This window comes from Festucalex cinctus, chromosome 10 (genome assembly GCF_051991245.1).
Source record: "Festucalex cinctus isolate MCC-2025b chromosome 10, RoL_Fcin_1.0, whole genome shotgun sequence".
Classification (NCBI taxonomy): Eukaryota; Metazoa; Chordata; class Actinopteri; order Syngnathiformes; family Syngnathidae; genus Festucalex; species Festucalex cinctus.
In genome coordinates this window covers 27,266,848-27,286,805 of record NC_135420.1, presented here as the reverse complement: position 1 = coordinate 27,286,805, position 19,958 = coordinate 27,266,848, and the positions used below count along the sequence as shown (strand labels likewise).

The 19,958-nt window shown below is 37.9% G+C and overlaps 2 protein-coding genes across 3 annotated transcripts; one reads left to right on the top strand and one right to left on the bottom strand.

The window, feature by feature from the left end:
- Nucleotides 1-690: 690 nt before the first annotated feature.
- Nucleotides 691-10,855, top strand: zmat3 (zinc finger, matrin-type 3). Of its 2 annotated transcripts, XM_077533962.1 has the most exons (7): nucleotides 691-953; nucleotides 1,644-1,793; nucleotides 4,851-5,485; nucleotides 6,750-6,890; nucleotides 8,109-8,275; nucleotides 8,350-8,453; nucleotides 9,309-10,855. In XM_077533962.1, the coding sequence occupies exons 1-7, from the start codon at nucleotides 824-826 to the stop codon at nucleotides 9,515-9,517; spliced, it is 1,536 nt and encodes a 511-aa protein (XP_077390088.1). In that variant the 5' UTR covers nucleotides 691-823; the 3' UTR covers nucleotides 9,518-10,855. The 2 variants fall into 2 exon arrangements, with proteins under 2 accessions (XP_077390088.1, XP_077390089.1); XM_077533963.1 differs by lacking the exon at nucleotides 1,644-1,793 and having other exon boundaries at nucleotides 697-953; nucleotides 9,309-10,838.
- Nucleotides 9,274-19,872, bottom strand: LOC144026878 (E3 ubiquitin-protein ligase RNF14-like). Its single transcript, XM_077533964.1, has 9 exons — nucleotides 19,860-19,872; nucleotides 19,063-19,380; nucleotides 17,855-17,985; nucleotides 17,216-17,782; nucleotides 17,053-17,131; nucleotides 13,445-13,657; nucleotides 12,032-12,204; nucleotides 11,655-11,954; nucleotides 9,274-9,439 (listed from the first exon to the last, which is right to left on the bottom strand). The coding sequence occupies exons 2-8, from the start codon at nucleotides 19,208-19,210 to the stop codon at nucleotides 11,826-11,828; spliced, it is 1,440 nt and encodes a 479-aa protein (XP_077390090.1). The 5' UTR covers nucleotides 19,211-19,380; nucleotides 19,860-19,872; the 3' UTR covers nucleotides 9,274-9,439; nucleotides 11,655-11,825.
- Between the last annotated feature and the right edge of the window lie 86 nt (nucleotides 19,873-19,958).

The window sequence follows — 19,958 nt, the reverse complement described above, 5'->3', positions numbered from 1 at the left end:
AAAAAACGTTTTTAAAGGTATTAAGTGTACATGAAAAATAATCAAGTTAGCGAATTAATTCTGGACAAAATATGAACTTTTCCCTGCTGAAAATGGCTCAATGACTCAAGTATCCCTTTAAGGTTAGCGCCTGCCTCAGAAATGCTCTTGATGCCGACAGTGACCCGACTCATCCATATGATTAAACCCTCATAGTATTTACTTGTGAAGCACAGTAGTTTACCTGGAATGGAAGCTTTAATTTTATACTAGTAACTAGTAGTGTGTGTGGTTGTACTAGCAGAAACGGTCATTCTAATAGTGCACATAAATTGATTTCTTTTTTTTAAAGTGATGACAAGGAGTCAAGTGCAGTAGTAGTTATGGACCTTAATCTGAATTTGAATCGAGTAGGCCTACGTGCACAAATGGCTTACCCATAAAGTGTTGGAGGTGAATAAAATGTATTTGTACGCGTCATCATTACCGCCCATGCAAATCAACCGCGGTGGTATTGGACGTGGACTGTACCATTAAGAAGGGGGGTGCTAGGTAAACACTGGCACAACACCGGTCTCGTTTCTGGGTCTATTTTGTACCCTAGTGCGTTCGTTATAGTAAACGAACAGTATTATGCGAAATTGTGAGCACTTGCTGGCTGAGTTAAGCGTGTTCCTTCCCCTTAATGTAAGTGTCACCTCTGGATGCCCCCCCCCCCCTACTCCTCCGAAGACCGCGGTTCCCCCTGCGAGTGCTAGTCGCTGTCACACTGCCCAAGTGCCCGCAGCCAGCCGGCCGCTTTTTTGGGAGAGAAGTTGGCGATAGGCTTGCGTCGTCTGCGGTGATGGCGCTGCAGCTGAGGAACCCCGTGGACGCGGCGTATTACCAGAGTGCACAACAATACTGCAGGAATTACACTTCGTCCGCTGCCGTCAGCTACAGCGGCAGCAGCCATTATCTGTCCCGCTTGCCAGGTAAGGAGAGGCTCAAAACCATGCGCGACCCTGCTTGCTACTGGATGTCAGCATTTTTTTTTTTTCATGCCTCGCGGTGCAGCAGCGAGAATGAAACGAGAGGCATTTAGCAAGAGTGTCCATTTGGGACGTTTTGTCCTGCTGCTAAATATCAAAGAGGAGGCCGTCCGGATGCACAGATTGTCTGGATCCCTTCTAATTGAACACAAATGCAGTATTTGACTTGTGTGTCACTCCTGAGGGTTGTTGGCAAGATCAAGTGGCCAAGCTGAGGCCATGCAGCTGTTGTTTATTGTTCCCATGTCTTCACACATGATGGTGACCTGTCATGTACTGTAGAGTACACAAAGGTATTCATGTACAGTACATTACACCCACGCAGTCACTGCTAATGCTGTCCTTGCTGCAGCAAAAAAATGATGCAGGTTTGTTTTCCTCTCGTAAATCCTCGTCACAGAACATCTGTTCAAGTCTTACAATCGCCACATAAATTGTATGTGATTGCTGAGAGGGACAAACACTTAACTGGACGAGAGCACTGAGCAGAAAACTAACCCAAAAAAAATATTGGTGGCTTTTCATTATCTAAATAGTAGCTATGATAGTGTGGCATAGTGCAGTACAGTAATTGTGAACGTGGATGCACTGTATTCAGTCCCTGATGCATTTTGTGCTTTTCTTATTGCCCAGTGAAGCAGATGGAAGAAGTGCAAGAGGCATGTGCTTCTCATTGCTCCATAATTGATGTGATACAAAGGGTGGAAAAAAAAAAAAAAAACTTGGCCTATTTAGAGATCTCGGCGGATCCCATGAGATCGCCATGCTCCAAGAAAGGAAGAGGTTAGTGTGTCTTGATTTGAACCTGAAAAAAAAAAAAATAAATTGACAAGGAATAAAACTTCTCAAGGGGTTTTGAAAAAAGAAAAAAAAAAAGACTTTGCAGAAGAGTTTTCCTTTGACTAATATTTGCATATTACCCAAGTTTGACAAAGCACAGTTCACAAATGGCAATTCTATTTTTACTGACTTAAAAAGTAGTAAAAGGAACGCATAAAAAAAAGTCTTCGGCATCAATTGGCTTTGTATTCTATTTTTGGTGCAGTAACCTTTTATACAGTCCACAAAACAATCAGCCACAAGTCAAAATATGCCTTAATAAAGGTAAAATACTGAATTTAATATTTGTTATTTCACCTGAAAACGATTATATGTGAATTAGCCTTGTCGCAATACCACAAACTTGACTTTGATACGACGCCTGCATAATAGCACCTTATTAAATTCAGGATTTTGGATTAGACAGTTAAGACTTAAACCAACACTTTCGATCCCTTTTCCACTTTATTTCAGTGGTCCCGCTTTGTTATCTTTACGTTGCCAGTAAGGCGTACATAATATTTTGGGCTTTTTTTTTTAATTAAAGGGAGCCCAGTCCTACAAACAATACAGGAAGTGTTCAAACGACCAGCTAGCTGCTAGCATAGCCACAGAGAAGCTATGAACTGTTACGTCAATGCCACTTTTAGCAGTCGGTCGTATCGGCTTGACAGAAGGAGCGAAGATATCGGTTACTGTCACTATATCCAGTGGTTCACATACTGTTTGTACATACAACTGTTTGTAGTGTGTACTCTGTGGTTGTAGAATGAATCGTTGTCACGAAGGTTTCAGAGCTACCATCCATATTCACTACTGTTAACTATGGTTGGATTTGTTTTTGTAAATCAGATATTTTAATAATAGGCATTGAAATGAATGACGCTTCTTTTAAAAAAATATATATATATATCTGTCAACTGAATTGGCTAATCAGTGTATTGTATAAATCTTTACAAGTGAGTCTGTGTCACTTCAACATTTCCAAGCTAGTATTTAAAGATGGACGAAATGAAATCTCTTTTCTAACCTGCTTGGATTGCGATTCTTAATTTGAACCATGAAAGTCATGAAAATAACAAATACAGCAAGGTCTAAAATATCGACATATCGATATCGAATCGATATTCCTTTCCATATCCCAATAATATCGATTCATAAAACCATGAAAAGATACTTTTAATATTTTTTTTTACCCTGTAAATTAATGTGCCAAATAGGGCCCGACCGATTAATAGGCCGCTGATTATAATCGTCCGATTATTGGCCTTCAAACATCGGCCAAAACAATCTGACAGTTGAGCTAAAGGCTGATTATTTTCCCCTTTAAAACGTTATCAAAGAGGGTCGAAGTTTCCGACACTATGAAAGTACCCTGAATGCACCATTTTGCTTGCGTAGCATTAGCAACTAGCAAGTGTGTATGTAGCATGTGTTATTCTGTTCTCACGAGGTGTCCTTTAATTAAGCTGTTTAATGACACCGCACTTGGAGTTAACTCTAAAACTAAATACACAATTTTAAGAATGACATCCACTCTCTACTTAAATCCAAAATACATTTCGTTTTTAAAAACATCACTAGCCTAGCGCAAACAGGAAGTTAGCAAATGCTAACGGGAAGTTAGCATCAACTTCGGGAGTGTTTTTCCTTCAAATAATGAATCGAATCGGGCCCTTCTGAATTCAATCGAATCGACACCCAGCCCTACTGTATAACTGTACATTTGATTTGATTTTGATTTGATTTATTGAACATATAAATTACATTGCTGGCATATGTAGAAAAATGATCCATTATTTGTCATAAAATAAGTCGGATTTATGGTTGGTGGATGCGAAAGTAACAAAGTAGGATGTGCGGAAATCAATGCGACACATCTCACGTAGAATTCAGTGGGAAACGGTGTCCAGCCAATGAATGTCCAGCCAGCGTAGTTTTGTGCTGAGGTCAAGCGTGCCAGGTTGACTGTCTGGACGCCGCTCGGAAACACAAACAGCCCAGTGCGTTATTTCGGGGCCATGAAATGCTGCCATCGGGCAACCGGTCGGATTCCACATGAAAGCTATGACGCAGCTGTTGGATGATGACTGACCCCCGCAATGCACACGCGTGCACACGTTTGGCGTCCTCTCTCGTACGTACGCAATTTATACTCGGAGCTGTCATGTTGTGTCGTCACGGTCGTATCTGCGCGAAACAGTCCGTGTGCTGGACTGGACTGCATTGCTTGCCGGCTCATCCTAATCTTTCCAATCCCCGCTCAAGTGTGAAGCTTTTTCTGTCCTGGGGTTTTCACTTGCCGATTTGTTCAGATGCCTCCGACTGCCTCCGGGCTTTCTTCAGCCGGGCGTTTATCGGGCACGAGCGGACAAACGTGTCCGTCAACGACCCGCGCGTACGCGACGTCATCGCTTCTACTTCTAAATTCGAATCGTCTTCGTCATCTTTTCTCTCTTTTGTGTGACTCTGTTAGATTTAACGGGATAAACACTTTGATAAAACTCAAGCTGCTTGTAAACAGTCACATTTGATGTGACACTTTTGAATTAAAACAGAGTTGGCTAAGACTTTTTTTCAGCCCATTTAAAAAAAAAAACAACAAAAAAAAACATAGTTGACGTAAATTCCCGTCATTGGCACTCAAAGATTCGTCCATACGAGACATTCAAAGAAAGCAGGGCGAAATTTAAAAAGGGGCATCTGCAACCGACAAAGCCATCGTAGAGACTCGACAGCGGATGTAAACAAGGAATGAGCGGCAATTTTTTTATTTTGATTGTCCGGACTTTGCTCATTCGACTGCTGCTTTGATTCTCGGCTTCTGTTGCTCCTGATGTTGCATCATTGAGGTCTTTCTTCCCAATATGATCATCATCAATCACGGCGTGACGAAAGTGACATCATAAAGCATTGAAAAAGGCTTTAATAAGTGATCTGTTGAATCGATTTTCTTTCTGTTCAAATCGAGTTCTTGACCCGTTTTCCCACGAAATGTGAGACTCGTGCTCCTCCCCTCAGGTCCCGAGAGCATGTTGAAGCCCGCCTTGAGTCTCTTCAGCCATGCACAGCAGCCTTTTCACCACCTGGACTCTTTGCACCAGCTGGGCCCGCCGCCGATGGTGCCCACGCAGCCTCTCGGACACCCGCCGCCCGCAATGGGACCGCCCAACGGGGTCGCCGCCCAGACTCTGGTGCCGCCTCCTCACGCGTTGAGGCCCCCGCCCATCGCAGCCGTCCACAGTTTAGGCCCGCCGCCGCTGGGGCTCGCGTCCCTGGAACGCTCGCCAGCGCGACCGTCGGGACCTGCCGCTTTGAACCACGCGCTGGTTCCCCCCCCGGTGCCCGCCGGAGCCAACAGATTCCCGCCCAGCCCCTTGTCGTCGTCCCCTCTCATCCCGTGCCCGGAAGTGTCGCAGCTGCCCGTGAGACCCGGACCGGCTCTCATCTCATCGCCAGCGTCCGGCCTCATTGCAGGTCCCCTTCCAGGCCAGGCGGCGCCGGCCAGCGAGCAGCCCCAGGAAGAGGGCTCTCCTCTGGGCAGGGAGGAGCAGCAGGAGGACGCGCTTGCCCTGGAGGAACTTTGCAAACCTTTGTACTGTAAACTCTGCAATGTTACCGTCAACTCGGCTCAGCAGGCACAAGCTCACTACCAGGTTAGCAAGCGCACGTGAGGGCTGGGTTTAAAAAATTTATTTTCCTTTCATAAAACCATGAATTGGTTATTTTAATATCTCGTTTTTTTTTCCCCCCATAAATTAACAACAAAATATAATTTTAAAAGACAATTTTTTTTTTGTATCTTACTGTTTTCTTGAAATATTTTCTTACATTTACGAAAGACCTGACTTATTGCACTTTATGACAATTCAGAATCTTTTTATATTTAAAATTATTGAGTAAAATAATGAAAGTATTTTCATCTCATCCATGCCGTTGTCAATGTTTGTGCAACGTAATAAGTGATTATATCGTATTATTTTCAGTTCATTAATGAATAACTCATTTAACCATTAACTGCATCCACACAATTTCATTTTAAATGACAATTTTTATGGAGTTTTTTTCCTTTGAGAACGATTGATATTCCATAATATCGGATTAAACTAAGTGAATAGAATCGAACTGGGGAAAAAAAAATCGAAATCTAATCGAACTGAATTCTTGTGAATCGCAATCGAATCGATTGAGGAAATTAGCATCGATACCCTACTTTTTATTAGGGCTGGGTATCGATTCTAATTTCCTCAATCCTCGATTTGATTTCGATTCACAAGAGTTCATTTCATTTGAGGAAGTTAGAATTGATACCCAACCCTAATAAAAAAGTAGGGTTGGGTATTGAATCGATTCTAATTTGCTCAATTCAATTTGGAGTCACAAGACTTCAATTCGATTCTTTCCGATTTGACTCGAGTCATTTCAATTCAATCCGATATCAATTAATTATGGCACATGAATTCTTTTTAAATGTCAAGTACATGATAAAAAGTCCTCAAATATTAAATTCCACAGTAAATTTTCAATCAAATCATTTAGTTTATTAATGAAAGTAACAAATTAAGTAAAATATTTTCATTATGTAAATCACTAATTGGAAATATACATTAAAAAGATTCTGAACTGTCTTAAAGTGCAATGAGTCAGCTCTTTCATAAATGTAAGAAAATATTTCATATAATAATTGATGTGAACAGTAAATTTCTAAAAAAATGGCAACATAAAAAAATTGGCCTTTAAAATTCTATTAAGAATTTATGGGAAAAAGAGATATATAAAATAATTGATTCATGTTTTAGTGAATCGATATTGGGCTTGAAAAGGAAAATCGATTATCCGATTATTATTTTTTAAACCCAGCCCTGCTGTTTTTTTGTTGTTGCGCATGCTCCACTCGTTGGTCACATTCTGTCGCTGCAGGGGAAGAACCACAGTAAAAAGCTGCGGAATTTTCTGGCGGGCAGTCAGCAGCCGCCAGCCGTCAGGATCCCGGAAGTGCTGGAGGTCGCCGGGCAGACAAACTTCATCTCAGGGTCCGGCGACTGCGATTCTGCGAGGCAGGTAAGGCGGCAACCTGTCGCGTGAGACGCTTTTCACGGGACGACGGCGTCCGCTGGCGGAGTCGACAATCTGACAACGCAAGTCGAATTTCCCCAAGGTGGTGCCAAGTCATAACGCTGGCTTTTACGCTGTGTGCTTTCTCATTAGTTCAGTCGAGCTACACTTGTATATGAAATTCATATCGCGGAAAACAGTGAGGAGAGGTTGCATTTATTTGTTGTTATTTGAGCAGGGGACGATTACTGGTTTGGCGCTTTACCGGGGTTTTAAAATAAATAAAAAAAGTCAAGATTTCTGTTACTGACGAAACCGTCTTTTCATTTTTTTTTTGTTTTTGTTTTTAAATCAGCAGACTTGAGTGAGGAGAGGTGAGCATACACGGGTGATATTTTGCTATGTTGATTAATGTGCATTGTACAAAATAAATAAATAAATACATTTCTAAAAAAAAAAAAAAAAAAACATCATCATGGTGCCAGTGGGTACTAGTTAGCCCCAAGGGCAACACTGACTTCTTAAGAAGAATTTAAACAGGAGATTTTTATTTTTCTTGCTTTCTTTTTGTTTTTTCTTTGTTTCGTGTTTCTTTTTCACTTTCTTTTTCTTTGTCTTTCTGACTCTTTCTCATTTTTTCTTTCTTTTTGTCTCTTCTGTTCTTTCTTTTTTCCTCTCTATTCTCTCTCTTTCTTCCTCTCTTTCTATCTCTTTCTTTCTATTTCTTTTTGTCTTTATTTCATTTCTTTTTTCTTTTTCTCTTTCTTACTTTATTTTTCTTTCTTTCTGACTCTTTCTTTCAAATTCTTTTTGTTTTTGTACCTTCCGTTCTTTCTTTTTTCCTCTCTCTCTCTCTCTCTTTCTTTCTTTCTTTCCTTCAATGTATTTTTATTTCCATTAAATAGGGTAAACAACATTTTGTTGTACCAAATATTCTATCATATAATTATAATGTACCAGATAGTCTATATTTTGTTCAATTAAAAAAAAAAAAACAACTTGCCCCCCCTTTTTTTTTTTTAAGAGCTGTAATTTCAATCCCATGGAATCGCAGTATTTTCGCTCACCGTTATCATCATACCATCAGAACCTTAATATCGGCCCATGCTTGCTAGTGATGACGTGATCGGTCATGGAAGTAAATTTCCAGTTTTTTTTTTTTTGCTCGTTTGTGCGTTGCCGTTGAACCCGTCTGGCGAAATAATGTCGCGGTGTGTCTTGCAGGCGTTGTACAAGGGGCCCACCCGGGTGATTTTGGCCACAGAGAACGACTATTGTAAGCTGTGCGACGCCTCCTTCAGCTCGCCGTTAGTTGCACAAGCTCACTACCAGGGCAAGAACCACGCAAAGAAACTGCGGCTCGCCGAGACGCAGCACAACAACAATCACGTGTAAGCGTCAAATCATTTGCTTGCTCGTCGCGCTGGAACAAATGCTTGCAGGTTCGAAAAACCTTCAATTTCAGGGATTGCAGCGGCGACGTGAGCCCAAGAAGGAACCGGAAAGAAGGCAATGAGTACAGACTGGTGAAAACTCGCCGGAGTCCGCAGCTTCCTACCTCCATGCAAGGTAAAAAGCGCCTCACTTCCTCTGGCATGGCTCGTTTCCACAATCGCAACATTTCTGTATATAATAATATATCTATAAAAATATATCTATATATATTATTATGTATTTAATAATAATAATAATTAATATTATAATTATATATATCATATATAATAATATAGAAAATCAAAATAATGTGTATTATATAATAATATAATAACAATAATAGAATTAAATATTATTATATTTATATAATTTAATTATATATATATATTATATAATTTATTATAAATATATATAATATATAATAAAATCAAAATAATATATATTATATAATAATATAATAATTATAAATATTTATATAATGTAATTAGATATATTATAATAGTATTATTATATAATAATCATAATAATACAATTAACTATTATATTTATATAATTTAATTAGATATAATAGTATCATTATATATTATAATATAATTATAATAAAATATACATATATGTTATTATAAATTATTTATTATATTATTAAATATAATTATTATAAATATATATATATATATATAATATATAATTGTGTGAATATATATTGAATTATCATTATTATTATTATTACATTTATATTATTTTTATTATATATTTTATTATAAATAATAATTAGTAGATATATAATATATAATTGTGTGAATATATATTGAATTATCATTATCATTATTACATTTATATTATTTTTATTCTATATTTTATTATAAATAATAATTAGTAGATATTTAATAATAAAGTTGAGTTGAATTATATATTTCATTATTATTATTTTATTTTAATAATATATATCTCATATCTCAATGTTGTCCACCGATTTCTTTCCGTGTCCAGGGCCGTACTTCAACCCGCGCCCGAGGCAGCGGATCCCCCGGGATTTAGCGATGTGCGTGACCCCCAGCGGACAGTTCTACTGCTCCATGTGCAACTGCGGCGCCGAGCAAGAGGCCGACTTCCGACAGCATCTGGAGAGCAAGCAACACAAAGCCAAAGTGTCCGAGTTGAGGTACCGCAACGAGATGGAGAACTTGGGCTACAATTAAAAAAAAAAAACGCAACGAGGAAAGAGCGAGGGACCAAAGTGGGAGAACAAAAAAATATTTTTGTTGCGGGCATGAGTGTCAAAATGTAGTTTCTTTAAAACCCTCACAAGACGGGCATCTGGTCCACTTTTTTTTTTTTTTTTTTTTGTGTCCAACTCAGGATCCGAGTGAAACTAGAGAGACAAAATGATGGTGGTTTTCCGTAGCGTGTTGAATGGGATCAAATCCAAAGCACAACCAAGATGATGTGGCAAGGAGCTCGGAACGTCAATTTGTTGGCCTTTGCGCACCCTGACTGCTCCTTTTTTTAATTTATTTATTATTATTTTATTTCAGGCTTCAGCCAGGCTGGCCTTGTTTGTGCCTTCCGTCGTCGGGAAACAGAATTATTAGAAGTTCAGCTTTGGCCAATTAAGGTCGTTAAGATTTCTGATGACTTTTCTATATTCTTGCCTGATTGCTTTCCTATGTAAATAATGTTCAAGTAAATTATTCAAATGTATTCGAGGAATACATAAAGGTCAGTAAGGTAGGTAAATATACTGTACTAGTGTACATGTGTTTAACTCATTTGCTCCCAATAACGTGTAAGTACGTTTTGTTTTTTTTATGTTTTAAGTGTCCCAAAGACGTATTTATACGTTTTTTTGTTTGTTTTTATGCTAGAGCATACAGAAGGCTTTGATGCAGCCTCTCAACTGCAAAGAACGGTTGCAGAAATGCTAGTTATTACACAATAGGCCAGCAGGTGGCAGCAGAGCAAAGCAGATCAACCAGGGCCATGTAGAAAAAAAGCTCAATTACTCCTCTAGATTTTCCCATTTTGAACGGACAAATTGTGACAGTACTCGTAAAATTAATTAGAAGACGCTCATTGTCGTCTCTCATCGTGCAGGCAGAATTCAGCTTGATGACATTGCTGCCCAAATCAGCACTGGAATTGTTTATTTATTCATTTATTTATATATTTTTCATGAGTTACATGGATACATTTTTGAGCATATTGTTGTGCATGTGCATACCCAAAAAACCTGAACTAGTTTCTAGTACACGTTTCCGATGATGAAACTCAAAAAGGGGCATGTTGCTGACACGGGGTCATTGGAATTGTCATGATGCTTTTGTTCACGAATGAAAGATGCCACTAAATGACATGAACTGCTGCCGTATTATCGCGGAATGAATGGATGACTGAAGACACACGTTTGAAGATGTATATTCTTACTAAAGAATAAACACGAATATTATATTAATAACTAATTTGAGATGTTGATTACACGCATTTCTGAGTCTTGCTTATTCTCATGCAATGCTTCCAAGGTTTTAAAAACAAAACATTTGTTTACTTTTGACTCATTTATTATAAATACAGACATATTGATGATGTAATCTTATTAATTTACTGAACATAAAACTAATACACTTGGAAGAAGCTATTCTTGAATATCCCATTGAAGACGTGAAATGACTATAATGTTATTAGATTTTAACAGTGCTAGAGAATACTTATGCATTGTCTCCCCCTAGTGGCTGGTAAAAAAATATAACAAGAACATGTTCCTTTAAAGCAGTGCTTCTCAAATAGTGGGGAGCGCCCCCCCCATGGGGGCGTGAGGCTCCATCAAGGGGGCCGCATGGTTTTTTTTATTTTATTTTATTTTTTTACTGTCCTAGAATAAAGTGCAATTGCACCTCCACTACATTAGGGGGCAGTGGCGCTCTCATTGCAGTTACATTTAGCACCCCTTAATTAAACCTCTCACCTTAAAACTTCCCCTGCCGCTTACTAAATAAAATTAAAAAAAACAACCACAACTACACAAGATACAAAATAATACAGCAGAAAGTTAACTTTAAGCCTGGGGCGCACTCTCGTGGCCCAAGAAATCCATAGGAATAATTAGTTAGGCTAATGAGAAGGAGTGGACGATATTTTAGATGTTGCATCTTAAAAAGAGGTAGTTGGCGTGGAGCTACAAAGGTTATAAAAAGCAATGCCGATTTCTTACTTTACGCCCTTTGGCTGGAATATGTTTTGTTTGTATGTTAGTAACTTATTGTGCCTGCAGCTTGAATCAGGACTAGGTTTCTTCTAGATTCTGTGTCTTTTTTTTTTTTTTTTTTTTTTTTTTTAAACCTGACAAAAATGGATTCCTTCCTGAACCGGGCACACTTGATACAGATTACGGCTGGAGAGCACAAAGAATCCTCTTATCTTCACTGAGCGTCGGCCTGGTGGGAGGGAAATGCTCCTTCAAGGTCCAGCAAAAAAAAAAAAAAAGTGCAAGGGTAACGGTCATGGATTATACTAATATTTAGAACATGCACCCCCCTGAAAGTGTTGGTATAAATTCCCGTATGAAAGCACGGCCAGGCAGATCCAGCAGAACATTCGATGACACTGCGAGCACGTCATCATGTTGCACCCAAAGTTTTTCTGCAAACACAAACAGTGAGGAATGACGTCAATTTGTTTAAATAAAATAAAGAGGATTCGCATACGTCAAAACATACCTCGATCCTGCAGAAGCAGTGCGGACAGTTTTTGCTGTTGAACTCGATCCAGTGCTCGCTCAGGCAGTCCTGCAGATTGCGAAACAGGCCCTTTCGGCCGTACCGGCTCGTTAGCAGGCGTCGCCTCTGCCCGCTGCCGCTCGAATAGTCGTCCCATAGAGCCTTCATACCCTCTGAAACGCACGCAGCAACATTTTATAGTTGTTTCATTTTGATTCCACTTCCAAACAAGGTTATTTTAGTTAACTAGAACTAAAATTTAAAAAAAAAACAATTCCATTAACGAAATAAAATAAAAGTGAAAATGCGTTTTAACTTATTCAACCCCAAAAACATAAATGTTTATTATTTTGTTCTGCACTCCAAAAAACCGTTTTTATACGTTTTTTATGTTTTTTTGTTTTTGTTTTTTTTATTCTGTATACAGAAGGCTTTGATACAGCTTCTGACATGAAAAGCTGGCTTAAAGAAATGGTAGTTATTACAAAAAACGGCCAGCAGGTGGCAGCAGAGCATAAGAGAGGGCCAGGGCCATGTTGCAACAAGCTCTTTTTGCCAATGTTTTCACCAGGAATGTGAATATCGATGAAACTTCGCTATATTCGAATGCTAATTGCTGCAAAACGGAAACAGATACAAATATACTTTTTTTTTTTTTCCTGATGAAAGAAGAGACTCTAATCTTTCTTTTGGTAGGTTCCATGTTTTTATAGCAATAAAACAGAATATTCTGCGGACCTCGCAAAATCAGTCAAAATCCAGTAAAACAGCCGGTAGCGAAAGGGGCTTGCTTCAGTCAAAATGGCTGATAGTGAATCAGTTAACAAACGAAAACTAACTGAAAACTACATTATATGTTTACAAAACTGACTATAATTATAGCAAAAATGACCTTCATTTTAATCTGTGGAAATTAATGTAATGCATGAGCTTTTGGGGATGATTTTAAATGTGATCTTAAGTCGATTTATTTTGATATTAACCGGAATAAGGACGTTTAAAAGTGTGTCACAAAAAAAAAAGTGATGTCATCTAGCAGCAGCCAATAGAAAAGCACCATCAGATGACATCACTCCCATGGTGTTTTTATCCACAATTTTTTTAAACTAATACTTAATACTAAAACTAACTAAAACTAAGCATTTATTGAAGAAATAAAACTAATTAAAACAAACAGAACCACCCTGAAAATGAATTAAAACTAACTACATTTAAAAAACAAAACTCAAAATGAAGTAAAAACTAACTAAAATGAAAAATTCCAAAACTATAATAACCCTTGTTCCAAATATTCTAGTGTCATTGATATGCATCGAATGATTTTAAAACAGCAGTTGATGTAAGCAGAATTGGATTAAAACATTGATTAAAAAAAAATACATAGTGACAGACTGACAAAAAAAAAACTTTTACCAATTGACTGTGGCAGGTCCGCATTGCCTTCCGGTGGATCTTCTCGTTGCTGGCTGTTCAGCAGCCGAGTTGTCCTGCAGTCACCAGTTCCGTGGTAGGTCTTTTTGCAGCTGACGCAGAAGGCGAAGCCGCAGACGGAGCACAGCGCCACGCCGCTGGCCTCCTCCAGAACGACGGGCGAGGCGCACGAGGGCCGCGGGCAGTACATCACATCTGAAAAGAAAAGAAAAGAAAAGAAAGGGGAATATATCTCTTCCATTCCGTTTCTTAATTCGTTGACCGCCAAAAACGTTTAATGCCGTATACTAAAATCCTAATGAATGCCGCCATAAACGTTAATAGACGTTTACTACATTTTTTGTTTTTTGTTTTGTTTTTTCCCCTCAATTGGCAGTCCAACGTCTTGTGCAGCCTTGCCATGGGACGTGTGAACTCAAAAACACCCACTAACTATGCCCAGCAGATGGCAGCATTGTATCTCTTTTCAATGGGCTCACTCTTATAGCAAATGACATTGAAACATGACTGATATGATGAAATGGAACGTTTTCAAGGATGACGTGGTTGATCAAAAGCCTTTGTCACAATAAATTCACAGAGTGTCACTAAACAAAATAATGTTCACAAAATGTATTTTTTTACAAAAAGCTTGTTTTTGTTTTTTTTTACTTTATTTTCTCAGTTGCCGCTCAGTGTTACTCCAATTATCTATTTTCAAATTGTGATTATTACTAAAGAATTACTTTTTTTTTTTATCAAAGAATGGAATGCGATCTTTTATGTGGTACCATGCTTATGTAGTCATACAACACAAAATTCTGTTTGCCTTGAAAAATGAGTTAAAATGCTCGAAATCGGCTGGCACGGTCGGGGGCTGTTTTTTTGGAAGTCAAAGAGTTAATTACGTGGTTGTTTATCTATCTTTTTAATTTGTAATTTATTTTGTAGTTGATTTTAAGATATTTTTATTTGTGTGTTTTTTATTATTTTATTATTTTTATTTATTTATTTTAATTATTTTCAATTAATTTCATGGACGTTATTTTATGTTGGGCTTAAAGGGATACTTGACTCATTGAGCCATTTCCAGTCATAAAAAGTCAATATTTTGTCTGTAATGTGGTAACTTCATTATTTTTCATGTACAATTAATACCTTTAATTTATACTTTTAAATTTAATTTGTATATTAATTGGTAAACTTTCATGATGGGCTTTAAATATTTTAAGATGGTTAAACTCCAACAATTCATTAAATGTGAAAATTTTTAGCTGTATAAAAAATAATGGATTAGTGTGGTCTCTGTATCCACAGCCACAAGGTGAGCCCATGATTGGCCGTTACCTACTTCCTCAGCACAGGTGATGTCATCATAGTAACTTTTCACTGCTGAAAATTGTTCAATGAGTCAAGTATCCCTTTAAGAATAAAATATTTAGAGTCACATTGTGTTGAGGAATGTTGAATGGCCACATCCACACCTGTGGAAGGAGCGCATACGTCATGTGAAAACCCCGCAACATTCGAGCACAACACAGAAGCGTGGATGGCAGCGGTGTCCAAACTTTCTCACTTCAGGGCCACATACAGAAAATCCGAAGGACGCAAGGGCCACATAATGTTATGAAGAGAAATTGTGTTGAGTCCTAAAAATTGTACAAATAATTGATTTGTGCTTTTGCATATTTAGAAAAATGCTACAGTATGTAAACCAATTTATTTGTAATATGGCTGTAGAGTTATTATAGTTTTGGAATTTCTCATTTGTTTGAGTTTTTTATTTTTTTGAGTTTTGTTTTTTAAAATTTAGTTAGTTTTAATTAGTTTTCCGGGTGGTTCTGTTAGTTTTTTATTAGTTTTCGTTCTTGAATAGTTTTAGGTTAGTTAGTTTTAGTGTTAGTTTTAGTTTTTTTTAATGTGTATTACTCGTGCGCAATATTTAAAAAACATGATGGGCGCGGCGTCATTATTCCGGTTGATATCAAAATTAATCTACTAAAAATCACATTTCAAATCTTCCTCAAAGGCTCATGCATTAAATTAATTACCAAAGACTAAAACAAAGGACATTTTTGCTGCAATTATAGTTTTATTTTAGTTAGTTTTGTAAATACAAAATTGTAGTTTTAGTTAGTTTTCTTTTTTAAAAAAAAGCATCTTCATTTTTATTTTATTTTGTTCACAAAATTGTTTTTTGAATTTTAATTTCTTCGTTAGTTTTAGTTAACTAAAATAACCTTTGATAGCACCTGTGTTTTTTGACACCCTCCCTTCTTACTTTGACCATCTCCAAACCTTTTTTTTATTTTTCATTTGAACTGAGTCAAATGCCATTTTTCGCACGTGTTGCGGGTCACTAAAAAATGGACGGCGGGCCGCAAATGGGCCCCCGGGCCGTAGTTTGGACACTTCTGGTGTATTGTGTTGAGTCCTAAAAATTGTACAAATAATTGATTTGTGCTTTTGCATATTTAGAAAAATGCTACAGTATGTAAACCAATTTATTTGTAATATGGCTGTAGGCTTATTATAGTTTTGCAATTTCTCATTTGTTTGAGTTTTTTATTTTGTTTTGAGTTTTGTTTTTTAAAAATTAGTTAGTTTTAATGAGTTTTCCGGGTGGTTCTGTTAGTTTTTTATTAGTTTTCGTTCTTGAATAGTTTTAGGTTAGTTAGTTTTAGTGTTAGTTTTAGTTTTTTTTGTTTTTTTTAATGTGTATTACTCGTGCGCAATATTTAAAAAACATGATGGGCGCGGCGTCATTATACCGGTTGATATCAAAATAAAAATACTAAAAATCATATTTCAAATCATCCCCAAAGGCTCATGCATTAAATTAATTACCAAAGACTAAAACAAAGGACATTTTTGCTACAATTATAGTTTTATTTTAGTTAGTTTTGTAAACACAAAATTGTAGTTTTAGTTAGTTTTCTTTTTTTTTAAAAAGCATCTTCATTTTTATTTTATTTTGTTCACAAAATTGTTTTTTGAATTTTAATTTCTTCGTTAGTTTTAGTTAACTAAAATAACCTTTGATAGCACCTGTGTTTTTTGACACCCTCCCTTCTTACTTTGACCATCTCCAAACATTTTTTTTATTTTTCATTTGAACTGAGTCAAATGCCATTTTTCGCACGTGTCGCGGGCCACTAAAAAATGGACGGCGGGCCGCAAATGGGCCCCCGGGCCGTAGTTTGGACACTTCTGGTGTATTGTGTTGAGTCCTAAAAATTGTACAAATAATTGATTTGTGCTTTTGCATATTTAGAAAAATGCTACAGTATGTAAACCAATTTATTTGTAATATGGCTGTAGGCTTATTATAGTTTTGCAATTTCTCATTTGTTTGAGTTTTTTATTTTGTTTTGAGTTTTGTTTTTTTAAAATTAGTTAGTTTTAATGAGTTTTCCGGGTGGTTCTGTTAGTTTTTTATTAGTTTTCGTTCTTGAATAGTTTTAGGTTAGTTAGTTTTAGTGTTAGTTTTAGTTTTTTTTAGTTTTTTTGGGCAAATGGGCCCCCGGGCCGTAGTTTGGACACTTGTGGTGTATGGCAATATTTAGCCAGCTATCGAGCGCTAAAATTCAAGGATAGTGAAGCGCCGTTACCTGCCATACAGTCCAGGGCGGACTGCAGAAGAAGCCGATCGTAGCGTCGGAACAGTTCCTCCCCTACCAGACTGGCCACCTTTCCAAATCAAACAATCCAAGAAGTCAAAAACATCCAAAAAGCAAGCGAATGGTTACAAGAACATTTCTTTTTGCACGTTACTTGCGCTTGCGTCGGCGAGGCCGAGCATCCCGCCTGTGCGCAGGAGACGCCGCGGACGTTCCCGTCCGTTATCCGCAGCTTGCAGAACTCGGCGAGACAGGCCCGGCAGAAGACGTGACCGCACTCCTCGATCCGGACGCAGTCCGAGCCCAGGAAGCTCACGAAGCACACGGCGCAGTCGTAAACGGTGCTTCGGAAAACCTCCCGCGCCCGCGCCGCGTCGTGGATCAAAATCTCCGACAGGAGAGTTTGCGCCGGGCTCAGTGCGAGACCACAGAAGGGTTTGAGTTCATCGGGAGTTTCAGATGCTTTTGCGTCATCGCCGCGTGTGGCGGAAGAGAAAAGAGGAGAGGTGACCTCACTGGGAAGGCGAGCAGGTCGGACGTTTTCGGATCCTGATCCTCGGCTGTCGTACGGGGCGCTGGGCTCGTTGGGCAGCTCCAGCGCGGAATTGAGATTCAGGAACGCGAGAGCGTCTTCTCTCAAAAACTGGACCCAGGAGAAAAGGATGACGTCACCTGCGGTGGCTCGGTAGAGGTCGGTGAGGTGAGCTCCCAGAACTGCAAGCTGGGAAAGGCACGACGTGGTCCATGTCAACAACAGATTCATACACACGTTTGAAATGTTGCTCAAGATTACCTGCTTGCGAGTCAGCCAGTTGCAACGTAGAGTGAAGGAAGGAGGAGCGCAGGACGGGTAATCCTCAGGGAGTTCAAAGGTCAGAAGCAGAGGTGGAAGGAATGAGATCTTGTACTGCTTCAATGTCTCGCCTTTGGAAGAACAAATGTGATCAAACTTTGTGCTAAATGGGAACTACGACTATACTCACGAGAAATCCTCATAAACATTTGGATTTTTGCTTTTGGGTGAAACTTCACAATATCTTAAAAAGTTGTTTTAATTTTTAAATGGCCTTGTCGTCTGCTTCTGAATGCACGTCCAAGTGTTCCATGTTTCTGTTCTTTTTGAATTACTTTCTGTTGCCCAGAAAGTTATATACTGAGGTGTGTTACTTTTTTTTTTTTTAATCCAGTTTTTCTGACAATTTTTTTTTTTAGGGGGAGCTTTGTTTTAGTATTTTATATATATATATATTTGTTTTATGTTTTTCTGATGTTTTATGTTTTTCTGAATATTTTTTTCCATGGTTTTAAAATATTTTTCTCTGTTTTTCTGAATATTTTTAATGACAGAAGAATATTTAAAAAAAAAAATCAGAAAAAAAACTCAGAAACAGAAAACAAATATAAAAAAAATACTCTGAAAAACAGAAAGCAAATTATTCGTTTTTCAGAGTATTTTTTTATATTCGTTTTGTTTTTCTGAATATTTTTTCCATGTTTTTTTTTTTTTTTTTTATGTTTTTCCAAAATATTTTTAGTGGCAGAAAATTATTTTTAAAAAACAGTAAAAAAAATAAATAAATAAATATTCAGAAAAAAATATTCGATAAAAGAATAAATTAAAAAATACACAAAAAAACAAAGCTCTCAAAAAATATTAGTCAGGAAAAACAGGTTTTTTTCCCAAGTGAATGCAGTACAATACACTTCCATAGCAAGGAACGGTTTCATTAGTGATTTATTTGGTATTTCATTTCACAAAAGAAAACAAAAACTTTTCTTGCATGAATATTTCTCGATTTTATAAATCTTATCTTTGACTTTTGGTCTTTTACCATTGTTTTTACTCAAAGCAACTTGACGAAATGCTAATTTTTTCCCCACATTTGATGCCTTCACCGAGGTTGTCTTCAATGACAGGACACCAGAAAACTGCAGTTTAGCGCACTTTCCATTGAAAGATCACAACAAAGTCAGTGACAGTGCAGAAAACATTTCGTTTACCTTCTCGGAGTGCCACCAGATATCCCGAGGGCAGTTCCGCTGAAACTCGGAGTTCTCCGGATGACTTGGATTCATGGCGAGCGAACTCATCTGAGCCGAAGATACTTTGTAGAGCAAGCAGTTCATTTTCTTGCTCCTCTGTGCCCATTCCCCGCAGCTGAAACGAGGGACAACAAACACCTTTCGGGTCGTCTTGTTTTTCGCGTGTTGTTTCCTGCCTGCCTGCTGGTCTTGTTGTCCGTCCCGCTGCTGACTCATCATGATGGATGATGTAACAAAACAGGAACCCGCAGCAACTGTACAAGCAACTCCACTAAACTGCATGCACGACACAAGTAATGTGCTATTATCGACGTGCCCCACTTACAACTCTTGCAAGAATAAAATTCCAGAACATAATAGAAATCAATGTATTATTATACCATTGGTCATCGCTGCACCTATAGGCTACTTTCAGTAAATTGGTCAATCAAGGTACACAAAGGGGAAGTCAACCCAAAAGTATTAATTCGTCTTAAACACAGTATTCTGATGAATATTGCATTTACGGAATATAAATAAAGCAGTCAAAGCCACCCTCCCACCTTTGACAGCAGAAAATTCCCACAAAACATGTCGCCTCACCCATCTTGTAAACATATCACATACTGCGAGTTATATTAAATCGGAATGTAGTGACACGAGTTGATTATTAATTAGCCTAGATGAAGTCATTGACATTTAAGCGCACGCAGGGCAACGGGAAGATTCTCTTTATAACTACTAACAAAGCACACGCTCATCCTCCCATTTTTCACCATTATTTCTTGCGTTATTCATTCACTTTTATTTCGCCAACAAAAACCCGGAAGTTAAGAGATTGTTGAGCGCATCAACTTCCGGTCGTTATATTTCGT

Coding starts and splice junctions, on each gene's coding strand:
- zmat3 (XM_077533962.1), top strand. CDS start 824: ATGGCGCTGCAGCTGAGGAACCCCGTGGACGCGGCGTATTACCAGAGT. Junction 1,794..4,850: donor ATGCTCCAAGAAAGGAAGAG/GTTAGTGTGTCT, acceptor TCCTCCCCTCAG/GTCCCGAGAGCATGTTGAAG. Junction 5,486..6,749: donor AGGCACAAGCTCACTACCAG/GTTAGCAAGCGC, acceptor CTGTCGCTGCAG/GGGAAGAACCACAGTAAAAA.
- LOC144026878 (XM_077533964.1), bottom strand. CDS start 19,210: ATGGGCACAGAGGAGCAAGAAAATGAACTGCTTGCTCTACAAAGTATC. Junction 12,205..13,444: donor GGACCTGCCACAGTCAATTG/GTAAAAGTTTTT, acceptor CGTGCGTTTCAG/AGGGTATGAAGGCTCTATGG. Junction 11,955..12,031: donor ACTGCTTCTGCAGGATCGAG/GTATGTTTTGAC, acceptor TTGTGTTTGCAG/AAAAACTTTGGGTGCAACAT.